The sequence below is a fragment of the Penaeus vannamei genome, chromosome 12 (assembly GCF_042767895.1).
Source record: "Penaeus vannamei isolate JL-2024 chromosome 12, ASM4276789v1, whole genome shotgun sequence".
Taxonomy (NCBI): domain Eukaryota; kingdom Metazoa; phylum Arthropoda; class Malacostraca; order Decapoda; family Penaeidae; genus Penaeus; species Penaeus vannamei.
The window spans coordinates 28,223,717-28,238,716 of NC_091560.1; the positions used below are offsets into that span (position 1 = coordinate 28,223,717).

At 34.9% G+C, this 15,000-nt stretch overlaps 1 protein-coding gene across 40 annotated transcripts in view; it reads right to left on the reverse strand.

The window, feature by feature from the left end:
- Nucleotides 1–447: 447 nt before the first annotated feature.
- LOC113819561 (titin-like) overlaps nucleotides 448–15,000 on the reverse strand; it is a 175,818-nt gene continuing 161,265 nt past the window's right edge. For 35 of the 40 annotated variants that reach the window (XM_070128115.1, XM_070128102.1, XM_070128096.1 and 32 more), the window contains 25 exons: nucleotides 14,440–14,558; nucleotides 13,846–14,025; nucleotides 13,378–13,462; nucleotides 13,063–13,231; nucleotides 12,762–12,871; nucleotides 12,416–12,643; nucleotides 12,190–12,285; nucleotides 11,945–12,037; nucleotides 11,707–11,828; nucleotides 11,430–11,584; nucleotides 11,126–11,289; nucleotides 10,848–10,983; nucleotides 10,596–10,719; nucleotides 10,200–10,365; nucleotides 9,741–10,029; nucleotides 9,446–9,582; nucleotides 8,995–9,148; nucleotides 8,713–8,772; nucleotides 7,517–7,822; nucleotides 7,114–7,419; nucleotides 4,428–4,532; nucleotides 3,785–3,982; nucleotides 3,448–3,653; nucleotides 2,876–2,975; nucleotides 448–1,757 (listed from right to left, as the gene is read on the reverse strand). In XM_070128115.1, the coding sequence (XP_069984216.1) occupies nucleotides 1,564–1,757; nucleotides 2,876–2,975; nucleotides 3,448–3,653; nucleotides 3,785–3,982; nucleotides 4,428–4,532; nucleotides 7,114–7,419; nucleotides 7,517–7,822; nucleotides 8,713–8,772; nucleotides 8,995–9,148; nucleotides 9,446–9,582; nucleotides 9,741–10,029; nucleotides 10,200–10,365; nucleotides 10,596–10,719; nucleotides 10,848–10,983; nucleotides 11,126–11,289; nucleotides 11,430–11,584; nucleotides 11,707–11,828; nucleotides 11,945–12,037; nucleotides 12,190–12,285; nucleotides 12,416–12,643; nucleotides 12,762–12,871; nucleotides 13,063–13,231; nucleotides 13,378–13,462; nucleotides 13,846–14,025; nucleotides 14,440–14,558 (4,002 nt within the window). In that variant the 3' untranslated portion in view covers nucleotides 448–1,563. The remainder of the gene's footprint in view (nucleotides 1,758–2,875; nucleotides 2,976–3,447; nucleotides 3,654–3,784; nucleotides 3,983–4,427; nucleotides 4,533–7,113; nucleotides 7,420–7,516; nucleotides 7,823–8,712; nucleotides 8,773–8,994; nucleotides 9,149–9,445; nucleotides 9,583–9,740; nucleotides 10,030–10,199; nucleotides 10,366–10,595; nucleotides 10,720–10,847; nucleotides 10,984–11,125; nucleotides 11,290–11,429; nucleotides 11,585–11,706; nucleotides 11,829–11,944; nucleotides 12,038–12,189; nucleotides 12,286–12,415; nucleotides 12,644–12,761; nucleotides 12,872–13,062; nucleotides 13,232–13,377; nucleotides 13,463–13,845; nucleotides 14,026–14,439; nucleotides 14,559–15,000) is intronic. The other 5 variants (XM_070128101.1, XM_070128132.1, XM_070128094.1 and 2 more) reach the window with 4 other exon arrangements.

Sequence of the window (15,000 nt, forward strand, 5' to 3'; positions counted from 1 at the left end):
TTATTTGTCATTTTCTAAAATGAACCTTAAAGCATTTTAACATTAGAATTTTTTTTTTCAGCTATTATCTCTATATTCAAATTTGATTTCCATTACTTTTGCAAACTTTCATCAAGTACTTTGTCTCTCAAAGGTAAAGTACTATGTACCATAGTGTGAACAAAAGATATGTATCTACAGTTATTTGTGAATAGCCATATTTAAGTAGCTATTCTGTGTTCAGTGAGATTAGATCTGGGTGTCACATTTTCCCTCTTTTCAGCATTTATTCTAATTAGGTTCTTATTTATGCTCTGTCCTAAATGCAACTGGCCAAAACTACATATATGTGCCACACACACTCTTTAAAGTAAACAATACCAATTTTTCATATTAAATGGATCACGTCTTGTCCAGTTGCTCTTAGGTACAAGCTACTTTTTATAAAGGAGTAAAGAGACAACTTCATCAGCTAAACCGTTTATTATCATCATTCTACACAACAAGCCTAGTCAAACTGGCAGCCAAGTGAATCGCCACTGCCCCACGAGAATATTGATGGTTGTATATTGCAGCAGCATTCGTGAAAGAACAGTGACCATCCACTTGACTTTAGTAAGCTGACCTTGGCTGCCAAAACTTACTGGACTTTGTGGTCGGGCCAAAGAGATGGTAGTTTTTCGCAGCAGCAGTATGGCTCCTGACACAATGTTCACTAAGGCTTGTCAGCCAGGTCACAAAATTTGGGGAAATAAACAAGGCAACACAAGAAAAAAAACAATAGATATTTTCTTATGCAAGCACGCAGTCGACTTAGGTAAGTTTCGCTTATCACAGTACATTCACCACAAAACAGCTAAGGTCATACATATTTATGATGAGACTAATATGGACACATTCGCGTTCAGTGATACGATCATTTATAAATAGAAATGATTACATTTAATCCTGAGTCACGAGCAAGACAATACAATGACAAAATCTATACAGTACACAAAATAAGGGATTCGTGTATCAAAGTCGTTTAGAGTTGTACTGCCACAAGATTTGGTCCACGGGTTGGAATCTAGGCCCGCAATACTAAAAGAAAATATCTATATGATGGTATATTTGGGCCATTTAGGAATATCACAGCTAGAAACTTCCGGGTCTGTTTTACTGGGTGCACAGGTGAACATCTCAGGGTAATGATGATGTCAAAACAAGACCAGAACGAAAGTTCCTACTGGGAAGTCCAGGACCGAACACCTTATGGCGCACAAGTCTTCCAAGGGCGGCTTCCGGTATCCTACTTATTGTGGACACCTGGAGCCGTTATAGTACACATAATCGAGAATCACTGACAAAAATATGACGATCATCAGTAAATAGTAAGTACAACTTCAGTTCCTTAAAAGGGTATTCTCCATAACAGGCGAGAGATTGGACACCAACCCCATCACCTGCTCATCTCAAGGGAGACAGGTCTCCATAATCGGCAATATACATTAACAGAAATTAACAAATAAAATTATATTTTCAACAATACAGTACTTAACTAAGAGTTTCCTATTAAAAAATTATAATAAAAATATTTCTGACATATTATTTTTTCTCTTCGTATTTGTCCATCCCGCGGTGCCAGACTTTGAAGAAGTATTCGTCTCTGTTCAGGAGGCGACCACGAGCATAAGAGTAGATATCGGCGTCCATGCCGGCCTCCCGCATCCAGGAGAGAGTCTCCGTCGTGGAGTAGGACAGTGAAGGCGCATTATCATCCTCAGGCAGCTCCGTGAAGTCTGCGCCAAGGACCAAGTACATTACAACTGGCTCGCTTTTCGATTTAGCAAATCTCAAGCAATCGGTTATGTTAGGCTTTGAAACATATCAGTCACTGTTGCGTCTGACTGAACATTGAAATTGAAGTGGATGTTGTTAATCATAAAGTTGCAGGAGTACTTTTTGGATTAAGGATGAGAGAGAAATGTAAATGAGAATACCAATGTTTAGCACCCACAGTTTAGTTACTTGATGCATCTTTATAATCTGTGTAAAGCATCCTGCCACTAACCATCTAACTAACATATATTCCATGTAGAAATTATACATAAAATCATGAGAGTACTCTTAGAAATGCATATGATCTTTAAAATTCATACATTCAGTCTGAATATACTGTTGTCAATCAGAGACATTCATCCACATCCCATTTATTTTTTTTACATAAGAAATCGAACTTTGTTAGCTGTTGATAAAAGCAACTGGGCAGGAAAGACGTGATTCACTTTTCTGTTATAGCAACCATTATTTGTTGTAAATTATGACATTCATAAGAAATGGTAACTTTGGCCTTTATTGCTAATAAGTAGTAGACAGGGATACAAGGAGAGCCTGGATGATGTGAAATAAAAAATACATTGTCTAAAGGAGTGAATATGATGGGTTAGAAGGTGGATGAAAATATGCATCAACAGATGAGATACAAGAGATACAGTTGGGATACCAAGGACACTAAGGACCATCAATAATCCTGTAAATTTGTTCTAACTGTCCTTGATATCTAGCTTTAAATGTTTTAAATAACAATTTTTATTAATGAGGAAAATATTATTAGAAAATGGCCTAAAAAGGCCAGCTCTTTTTATCATCAATAAAAATTTTGCTTTTTGCTATTGATTCTAAGAGAAATCATGATATTTTAAAAAACGGTATCACAACTGTTGTAGGAGTCAAGCACATAGAAGGAAAGGATAACAGAAATGTAAAGAGAAGTAATGATTGCAGAAACAATGTTGATTAAAGTCAGAAGTAAATGTAAAATGAAGGTATGTTAAGGAACATGCTAAATGAATGTAGAAAGAAATACTTGAATGTCTACAGTTTATAAGGAAAATATGACCTAAGAACATGTACTTACCAGCTGGCCGGATGACCTTCACAGGGTCTTCAGTTTCAAGAGGATCACTTGTGCCCACTTCATTACGAGCAAACACTCTGACATGGTACTCGTGTTCCTCCTGAAATAAATGTAAAAAGAATATTTGCAGATATTATTTTGTAGGAAAAGACTAGCTTTACTTTTAGTTATGCTAGTTGCAGATAGCAGAGTATTAGGAAGTATTTTTTATTAATTAATAATTTAATATCCATTATACATGAATGTCTTACATATTTACTGCAAAACCAAAAATAGAAGACTTGCATGTCATGCATTAGAATACTGCATATTAATTATTCATGAGTTAGAAATGACATAGCTTCAAAAAGTTAAATTTAAATTGCACCTTTGAACTAGTAAAAGCTAAAGTTGAGATAAAAAAGAAAAGTAGAGGACAGATTGACAAAAGTCTTTTCAGGCTTTCAAAGTTCAAACTAATACGAAATGTAGATGAAAGAAGGCACAAATTGTTACAATAGACAATTGAGTGGGAACCTATCTGAGACCAGAATCACTTTCTTAAGGATAACATTGGAATTCTTAAAACTCACCTGCAACTCTTTGATGTGTAACCTGGTGAAGTTGGCTCCAACTTGGCCTACTTCAATCCACATTGTTCTCTTGATGTCTCTAATGGCAATGATATATCCTAATAATGGAGCACCACCATCACTCTCAGGTGCTCCCCACTCAATCATGAGGCTATTGGGGCCTGTTGGACGAACTTCCAGTGGTGCAGTTGGTGGTGATGGTGGCACTAAAGAAGGAAAAAATGTCAGTGGTATCAGACACCAATTAACTTTACATAACATTCTCAACAAAGCTGGTTTGGTCTGTGTATATTTCAGGTTGGTATTATTGCAAATATTATTCTGGGGATTGACTTACTTGCATGGGTCTTAAGCCTGACTTGTTCTGTCATTGCAGCTTCTAGACTAAGACCTACTGGATTCTCAGCAAACACTCTGAATTCATATTCAGACTTTTCTTGTAAGTTCTCTACACAGTACAAAGTCACAGAGGCATCCACAGTGTCAACCCTCTCCCATTTCTTTTCTGAGATCAGTCTTCGTTCAATTACGTAACCTGTTGAGTTTGAAGAGTTAGTGTCTCTACATCAGTAATATAGCAGTCAAGAATTATTGATTTATTTTATAGGTATACAAGTAATTACTTATTTTCCATTTTCCCAAAAGGATCAATGGGAGGTTAAAGATGAAAAAAATATTAGTGTATCTTAAATCATGACAAAAATTTATATTTGAAGTAAGACCATGAATACAGTATATTTACTTACTGTGCTTTTGTTCATATGCTGATATATCAGTTTACCTTATGAGACTCAAAAAGTCTTTCACAGATTTAAAGTGCAGGTGTTTCTAATTTATAGTCAAAATATTTCTATATGTCTCAAACATTTATACTGTAAATTTGTCTGTGATACAAGGAAGATATATACCAATATATTCAAGATCTAAATAAATATCAGGTAAAGGCTATTTTATTAAGTTACATATCATGCGTTTCTTACCCATCAGGTCAGCTCCTCCTGTAGTAGTTGGAGGTGCCCAAGCAAGGGTCACAGTCTTGGTGGTAACATCTATCACTTGAAGGCTGTTGGGCTTTGATGGAGGAGCTATTTTGAAGAAAAAGTAAGTAATAATAAGAAACAGGTTAGTCAACAAGAGGAATGGCCTCAAGATATTAATATTAGAAGGCTGACAATGGAGCCACGTAATGTTACTAAATCTTTTTTTTTTTGTTTTTTTTTACATTCACCATAAGTCTTTATTTAAGTTTTATATGAATGTCTGAAATAAGGTCTGGCAATTTAACTGAAATAGAAGTTAATTACTTTTGTAATATATCTTTTTATGATATAGTAAAATATCTTACATGGCAGAAGGGAGGATACCTCCCCACCAAAAAAAAAGAAAGAAAAAAAATTGAATACATTCCTGCAGTCACTAATTTTCAAAAGCACAAAAAACATGAAATAAAAATCTTTCCAAAGCAAAGCAAATATAAACACAAAAAATTAAGTAGTATCTAAAGGGGTAAAATCCACTCATTCATGATGCTTATATAATTCATCTCATAATGCTCACTAGCATGTTATTTAAATCATAGTGTTGTTTAATCATTATGGCTCCATAATAAACCTATGAAGATGTTAATTGAATTCATTATTCCTTATATTCATTGAAATTTTGAACAATGGTTAAAATTCAATTAAACTGATTTGATCACTGACCTCTTATGCCAAAAATTAAGGTTAATGAGGCCCATTTATATGGCATGACACCGTAACATTAAAAGAACAAGGAGGTAACTTGCCCAAATGGATCACCGGTTTTTGTATAGTGTCCCCATTTATGGTGTCGCTAGTTAGAATTAGAATGGCTGTTATGCATTGCCATGTATGTAAAGGTTATGAAACTGGATTAACATGAGAAAAACAGCACATTTCTGCATTCATGTTCATTCAAATTTGATAGCTCAGATAATGATTTTTATTGAACTACCAATAAAAGGTTACTAGAATTCTATCAGATTTCAAAGATGACTTTTGGCCACTACCTAAATAAATCCCATGAGTGAATCTACACATTGAAAGTTAAGCTGTGAGTATTCCTCACCAAGTGGCCCTGTTTTCCCAACAAGTATTATGAACATGCTGGAACTATACGCTCTTAAAGTTTACAAAATATTCATGGATGTCTTCTCATATATTCAAAGATTTCAGCACAATTATATTGTTAAGTACTGAGTGAATAGCAGAAATGGCAGATAGTAATTCTACTCACATGACAAATTTTGGTTATCTTGTTATGATAAGGTTCTTTTGTATATTACTTGCAGTTTCTAAAATGAGAGATACAAGCATGCTATGGAAATAGATTTTCCATAGTCATACTGGTCACAACATTATGATTGTTTGTATGATGATTTTCACGTCATATGTCAACTCCGAATCTAAAGAAAATATGGAATGGATGTGTAAAGCAGGTTAAGACTATGGTGTTAGACTTTGTAAACAGATGCTACTCTTTCTTTTCCCTAGGATGCAACATGCTTCACATCAGTATGGTGAGAGAAATTTCATGTTTTTTTGAACAGATATCCATATACTACATAATTAAACATAGCAAAGCAAGACATATTCACTGCAGATCTAAGACTATGAGAGGCAAATTATCTGCTAGTCAGATATTCACAAGCTGTCTAAAGCTATTGTATTTGTTTCCAATTGGTCCTATGTCTGCATGATTATGCATCTTGGTGACACACTTTAACTGAACAGATATGAATTTACAAAGAATATGTCTTATCAATGGTAACCATCCAAAGGGAAAAAAGTGAAAAAAAGAACTATAATAATTCACCAGCTTAGAGCTGCATGAGTACAGACAATATTGACATTTAGTCAAACCGGTTTACTCAAAGCTTCAACCTCGTCAAATCAGTCTAATATTGTCATATAAAAAAAAAAAACATTGTAGGATGGCAACCGAAAGATATGTTAAGTTGTGGAAAAAGTGAATATTGTTAGATAGTCAGTATATTCTTTTGTCTGTTCACCAAAACAGTAGAAGGAATGCTGCAAAAGTCGTGTTGCTGTAACAAGTAGTAAACCAGAACATTAACATTAGTGTATATATAAGTATATGGAATGCAGATATGAAACTATAACTTAATATGTGTCAACTGGTAAATATGGTTTTGAGTGAGTCCTTTCCACTCACTACTAGTCTTCTGACTAGAGCCATCAACAGCAAAGTGTGCAAAAAGTAGTGACAGTGGAAGTAACCCATTACATTTTCATGCTTTGCCCAGGTCATGCTGCCTCTCTACGGCGGTGGTGCTGCCACGGGTCAGCTACAGTGTCCTTTGTTTGATGGCTTTGACGTCAAGCGTGACTTGTGACGTGCAACCAATGTAATGTATGGGGCTCGCGCCCTGCCGAAGATGATCGCATACTGGTATATTTTTTGTAGAAACTTCTTAGTATTGTTATGCTTTGGTCATTAGTATTAGAAGTAATAGGCTAAATTAAAATTTCAGCTAAGAACTGTGCTCTGTAGACAGACATGAGTTGTCAAGGAAGATATGGAAATGTTTGCAATGTATTTGTATCGGCAGAGCGTGTGCATGTATGTATGTATCCCCCCGGCTAGCTCCACGTGGGCAGTACCCCAGCCACGTGCTCTACTCACTGATCTTCTTGCCTGCTGTGATCGGCTCTTCAGGCTGTAGAGGAGGTCCTTGACCAACTGCATTGAATGCAAATACTCTGAAGCAGTAGCCAACACCTCTCTTCAGTCCTGTAACCTCCATCTGGGTGACATCTGCTAAGGTCTGGCCAACCTTTGTCCATGCTTTCTTGGTGGATTCACGTTTTTCCAGAATGTAGTGAGTGATAGGTGAGCCACCATCTGAGTCAGGCTCATCCCAGTGTAGTAAAATAGATGATTCAGTAATGTTGTTCACGTCGAAGGGACCAATTGGAGGACCTGGCTTGTCTGTTTGAATTGTAAAAGTAATTGAGGATTTTATTCAGAGTTTAGAAATAGAATAGTGAATATAAAGAATATAAAAATGATGAAAAAGAGAACTTACCAAATGGACTCTTGATGAGAATGGTTTCAGAAACCTCCAGAGAGTCAGAAATTCCAAAAGCATTGACAGCGAACACCCTGAACATGTATTCATGACCTTCAACCAGTTCAGTGACAACATATGTCCTCACGGAAGCGCCAACCTCTGCTACCTTCTGCCAGTGCTTCTGGGTCTTCTCAAGCTTTTCAATGTAGTAGGAAGTGATCTCCATACCTCCATCATAAGGTGAAGCTTCCCATGTTAGTCTCAGTGACGAGGAAGTCACTTCACTAACCCTGAGAGGACCCATTGGTGGAGCAGGGCGCTCTGTGAAAATTATGAATAGCATTAAAAACTGAACATAAAATGTTTTATCCACACAATCTTGTAAATAGTACACACAGTTTGTATTAATTTCTTCATATGTATATGTACCTGTATGACTGTCTGCATGTGGACGTATATATGCTCATGCATGGCAAATTAATATTTTTTTAGGGACCCTATAAATGATTTTAAGTGAATTATCAATACTACAAGCAGAATGTTTTATTTGCATTACTAATGAAAAGAAAAAGATAAACAGCTGATACAATCATAACAAACTAGATTCATATTTGGAGGCAGTTTCATGCTATGAATTTGCAACTCCACCAGTTTCATAATCAGAACTATGCCTTGATAAATTTATCAAAGGTTAAGCAAAAAAACAAAAATATATAAAGCATTCCAAAAGAACCAAATATAAAGAAACAGTGGTAAAATGAAGAACAAAACTCTGGAGACATCACTTCTTTTTTAGATTAAAGAAAAACTGTAAATAAATTATATGATAACACACAAGAAATAATAATAATTAAAACACCAAAGAAATGTATTATCAAAATCAATAAAATGTAAAGAAAACTGCATATGTAAGATGCTGTTGTGGTTATGATGTGATTAAATTAGGCATAGGCAGCATAGTGTGTTATGGTTTAAAGCGAGAACAACTTATTTAATGATTTTCCAATTTATTAATGATAAAAGACAGGTTTTATGTCAAACAGCTACGACAAAAACTTGTAGCATATAGTTAAAAGTGAGATGTTGCAAATTTCTATGTGAATCATGACTGGAATATATTAAAATATAATGAAAGGTATCAGGCTGTTATGTTAAAACTTGGGTAACGCAACACGAGAAACACTATATAAAGTGTTTAATATGCCATTTACCCCTTTTAACTTCTTCTTCAATAACCTCAAGAGCACATACTTGGGACTCCCTTTCCTCTTCTGCGTGATGAGGGCAAAGATGAGCAAGTTAAAAAAAACTCCAACTAAGATGAACTAAACATAATTTTATGAGAACTGAATGCTGATATAAACTGAATAAATTATTCAGCTTGCAATACACATATGAAGTGTTTTTTTTTTGTTTTTTTTGTACCAAAAGCCAAGTGGTTATCTGAATATTTTGGCATACATCAATGCCTTTGTATCTAATCCAAAACTTACCAACAACTCTGAGATTAAAGCTCAGCTGAGATCGTCCAGCAGAATTTTCTGCTGTTAAGGTATACACAGCAGAATCTTCCATTGACAACTTCTGAATGGCAATATCTGTCATTCCCTCAGACTCTTCAGTGTGAATCACAATGCGCTGAGAGGACTGCAAAACCAAATAAACATTTATAAGTGTGCATAATTTCATATACATCAGATAAGTTTTTTTCCTCTAAAAATTAGTATTTGTACATAATTTCAAAAAACAGTTTAGTTTTACTTTCATTGTAATTCTTGAACACTGATATACAACTACAGAGGATCTAATCAGTCAAAATGTCACCTTCTTAATAATATTTCATTTATTCTGTCATATATTAAAATATAATGTATTATGTCATAATTCACAATTTATTCTTGTAATAATGTCTGGATTAGGTGTAATTGAAAATAATCATCTTACCATGAGTGGTTGGTCATTACGAGACCAATTGATCCTGGGTCTTGGATAGCCAATGACCTGAATGGGGACATGCCATTTTTCACCCACGTGTAGACGTTGACACTGTTGTTTTTCATCATAATCAAATCTTGGTGCCTCTGAAGAATCATTATTATAAAGGGGACCTTTCTATAGTAAGCAATAATCTCTAATTATAAATATATATCTCAGAAGAAGTATTATAAGCTGTGGTAAATATGATGGAATATGTGAAATGTCTATTTAACAGCCAAAATGTCTAATAAGCTTAACTAACCTTGAATGACAACAGTAGCAGAACACTCTGCCATACCAGCTTCATTACTGGCACGGCAGGTGTACATGCCACCAGAATCTTCATTAGTCTGCTTGATTGTGAATGTGGCAGTGAAGTTTTCATACTTAGTAAAACCAGAAATAGCTTTGCCATCTTTGAGCCATTCAATTTTGGGTGCAGGTGTGGCTGTAACAACACAGCGGAGGATAACCTCTTGATGAAGGCCACTCACAACTGCCTGAAGTTGTTCCTTTACCATAGGAGGTTCAGCCCTCACTGGCTCAGAAACCTGTAGATGAATGTAACAGTTAATGAAAAGCTGATAAGGTAAAGTGTTTCAAATAATAAATGGTAACTTTCAAATAACTGAATCTTTACATAAAGATTACCCTAATATGTCTTATATTTTCAGTTTACATCTCAAATTAAGTAAACTACAGAATATTTATACTTTTTTACCTTGACAAATTCACAACTCCTAGAGACTTCAGAGGTTCCAATTTCATTGACAGCAGAAACCCTAAAGCTGTATTCCTCATCCTTAGTCAGATGCTGAACCACAACAGTGCTTTCAGTAACCTTATAGTCCTTGTTATACACAATCCATCTCTCCTCTCTCTTGGTCCTGAAATTCAAATGTTTCAAGAAATAAGAAAACACTAGAGAAAATATTAAGCTGACTTAGTTTCCTGATCAAATAAGTAGCAAAAAATTAACACTTTTCAAATAAGACAAGTAAGCAGATATTTGAACTCTAAATGGCAAAAACTGATAAATCTTGTCTTGTCCTTCTGTACATATTTTCCATTTTTTCAATTGAATACAAATTGAAAGGCATAAATCCTAATATTTTACCTATATTCAATTATGTAATTGATAATAACACGTCCACCATCCTCTTGGGGTATGGTCCAGTGCAGGGTTACAGAATCATTCGTAACTTTCATTGGCTCAGGACAACCAGGCGATGATGGCTTATCTGAAAGTTATATGATAACATGATTTGCTTATAAAATATAAAGAAATTTATGGTCCAAAAATATATTAGACTGATACTGATAGAAAAACACTTCTGAAAGAGACTCAGTAAAAAAGAATAATACTTACCAAGGATCTTAACAGTAAACTCAGCATATGCATCTCCACAGTCATTGCTCAACTTGAGCCTATATTCTCCACAGTCAATATTTTCTATCTGTTTTATAGTAATATTGGCCACATTCTCAGATATAGTTGGCAGGATCTGTAAACATTGATGATAAATAACATCATACAGTTCAATTTAAAAGCCATTATGATTTATATGTTAGTTCTGTGTAACCTGAGTACTGCAAAATAAAAATAAAAATGTAGGAACTTCTATTCTGGTGGTAACAAAAGCATACCTTTTGGCTCTTTGCAGTTTCTACAAGCTGACCCTTGTAGTACAAGGAGATCTTGGGAACTGGAGTAGCAGTAAAAGGCACAGTAAGAGTAGCATCTTTTCCCTTTGTGACAACAATTTCGGCCTTCTGGTGCTTTTTCTCGATCTTTGGAGCAGTTTCCATCACTATAGGATGACAAAAAAATAAAGGTAAGTTAAAGTCTTCTTAGCAAATTTAATACACAAAAATTGGACTGCATGCTATATCTTTCAGCAATTTTCTGGTAAATTACAATATAATATTACGAAATGTCATTAATACTAACGGACAACGTTAAGTCTGCAAGATGTCTTGAGGCTACCAAGGATGCAGGAATACTCAAACGCATCAACTTGAGTCACACTCTTTACAATTAAGATTCTCTTCATGCCTTCCTTCTTCATGATGTATTTGTCAGACTTTACAATCTCTTCAGTATTCCTAAAAAGAAAATATTCTGTATTATACAAAGTGTTTCATGAAATTGGGAAAAAGGTCTCTATGGGAGATGACCATATGATAATTGGGAAGCATATTATCACACTTTTTTTCCAAAGACTTACCTGTACCACTTAACATCATATTCCTTTGTGACTTCAACTACAAATGTAGCATCTGCCTTGTAATTCACATCCATCTGTGCTGGTAACCTCTTAGAAAAGTCTCCCTCTGCTTGCAGCTCAACCTATCAAATAATAATGAAAATATGAAAACATTCACTTGCAACCTTTCCTATTATTCAAAAGCCATTGTCTCTGTGGCAATGAAAATCAGTCATCATTCATGATCTGTCTTACTGACCTTAAGTGAGGCAGAACATTCACTCTTGCCCACAACCGCACGGTAAACACCACTGTCTTCAAGTTGACAGTTATACACCATCAGCCTCTGGATCTGTGGCATTTAAAACATTAGACAACAGTTAGGTTAGCCAGTGTCATAAGCAGTGTCACCTTTTTTGTCCGTAGTTATGACAGAATTGTTTCAATATAAACCACATAGTATTCAAGCAATTTAATAAACTTGTATTGTAATTCAATTCTTACCTTGCCATCAATGGAGAGTTGGTAATGATCAGAGAAGCGAATTTCTTTACCATCCTTGTACCAGGTAATGACAGCATCACCCTTTGTAAGTTCAACCTATGAAGTGTATATAAATGTTAATATCTGTAGTTTCATTATAAAGGCACCATTTACAATGTGTAATCGTAATGTAAGTCAATTCAGTGTTTGAATTATATTAGATACAGGACTGAACTACTTGTTGTACCTCCATGGTGGCTCTGCTGCCCTTTGAGACCACTTGGTCCTTCATCTTTTTAACAATCTCAGCAGGCAGTTCTCGTACAGTGAGCTCAGCAGTACATTCCTGGTCACCCAGTACACAAGTGTATTCACCCTCATCAGCCAAGGTGGCACTTGTAAGAATCAGTTTCTTCCTCTTGCCCTCACTGACTAGTTTAAAGCGATTTGTCTTGCTTGTGATCTCTTCACCATCCTGTTAAAATTGAAAGTTTAGGAATAAGTGATTATCAAACTGTTATGTACCATACACAGAATGCATGTCCTCATTTTCATGAATCTGCAGCCTTTCAGAAAATATAATGATATCTAACCTTGTGCCATGTAACAGTGGCCTTCTCACTGCTGACTTCGACCTGCAGGATGGCTTGTTCCCTTTCCTGGACCTCAACATCTTGAATCCTCTCAACAAAGTCATCAACACCTACAAACATAGTAATGTGTAGTAAACATATAGAGGAAATATATGATAATGTTCATATGGGAACTGGTGAATACTTCAATTATCAAAATGATGATTTTTTAATGAAATGTCTGATTTTTTTTTTTTAATGAAATGTCAGAAAAAAAAAATTGGGAACCATTTTTTGAAACCAATATAGGTTGTATTTTTACCTTTGACAGTAAGGTTACAGAAAGTAGACTGGTTGTCAAATTTGCAGCTGTATTTGCCAGAATCAGTCATAGTAGCCGATTGAATGACCAAACGATGAGTAAGACCTTCTTGTTCAATGTGCATGGTCCTACTGCTCTTAAGTTCAGTGTTATCCTTGTACCAAGTACACTGAAAATAAGGGAAAAGTTATTTTCCTTCTAACAGATTAACCTACAAGATTACAGTGGCACAGGTTAATGAACTAAATATATGATTTTGTACTAAGTAGTAAAGATCAGAAAAAAAAACCTTATAAAATATTTTGGTAGTCTTACCCGTTTTTCCTTAGAGGTGCGGCACTCCAGTATAACCTCAGAGTTCTCATCAACAACACATGACTCCAAACCACGTTTGAAGGTACTGTAAGTAAATGTTCATGAAATATAGTAGCTTAAGACTTTGTCATTGATGGTTGCTAGTTTTTGAAGTTTAATAACAATTACATCTTATATAATGATTGATATTAGGATATATTTCTGATATACAACTTAAGGCAAACATCAAAAATTGAATATTCTCAGTAATCAGTGCATGATCATCTACAAATAAAAATACAAAATTTGTTTTTAAAATTCTATATTTTTATGTAATCAAAAATATGTGGTAGTGTAGATGATATAAAAATGTAAAAAAGCTAAAAATTAAAGTAAGTTATACTTAAAAAAAGGCATTTGCAAGCAAAATATTGTAAGCTTGCTTACCATCTCCAGGTACAATTAATGAGGTTGGAAGCCTATACTTACACAACATCGACGCCCACTGTTATATTAGCTGAATGTGTGGCCTTGCCAACCTTATTGGTGGCTGTGCATGTATATTTCCCTGAATCTTCTTTAGGAGTGACATTACGTATCTCCAACACAGCCAGCTCCTCTTGGAAGGTCATTACAACATTCTTCTCCACCTTGAGCCTTTTGCCATTCCTGGAGTCAATGGCGTGGCAAAAGCAAAGTTAACTAATGCAGGTTGGTTTATCTTTTATCTTTTCTTTACTAGATGCATTAATTGAGATTTTAGGGAGGGTTCACACTTGTTTAGTTATTATGGTTGGGTTTAAAGTTTATTTATAATAATTGAAGGGGTAGCATAAAACAAAGAAAATAAAAATAACAATTTGATTGGAAGTAAACCAAATAATGGCAAGCAGGCACAACTGAGAAGAGGAAACTCATCATGAAATAAACATTTCAAGCAGAAATAAAAGAATAAAAAAGTGCAGGGGAGGTTTCAACTAGGATATTTAGATTTTGGCAAAAAATCCTTTGCCAAGTGAAGTCTGAATGCTGAGTGATTCTGTCAATTACTTTGGATGGAGTTTCTATAGTACAGTGACTCACCTGCTCCAGGTAACATCAGGTGCAGGGACACCACGAATCTTTGCAACAAGTCGAATTGTTCCCTCAGCCTCAACAGTCTGGTCTCCGAACTTCTCCTGGAAGGCAGGACCCTGAGGTGCCTGAGGAGAAAATTGTAATTGGAATATAGAATAAAGGCTTTTTTTTTTAATATTCAGTAGACTAAAAAAAAAGTAATCATTATCAGTCAAACACTATTAATACAGCATATTCAGTAGTGGAGTGTATAGTTATTCAGTCACAGCCAAAGCTAAACTTCAGAAAAATAAAAAACTATTTTAGAGTTTGTAACTTTTTTCAAACAAGATTTCTCATTTATTTCAAATTTATGTCTATATGGGGAAAAGTTTTTTAATATATCCCTTCTACTCAAGTAATTGAAATACAGAGATTTGGTTTTCAGAAATCATTATATATTGCATGTCAATAATTATTTCAGATATGGATCCAATAAGATGCCTAGCTAAGGAGATGCAATGATTTATGTACATTAATGTAATATTGAAAAATGTACGTGTTTAGGGAGAATGTTCAGTAATTGGC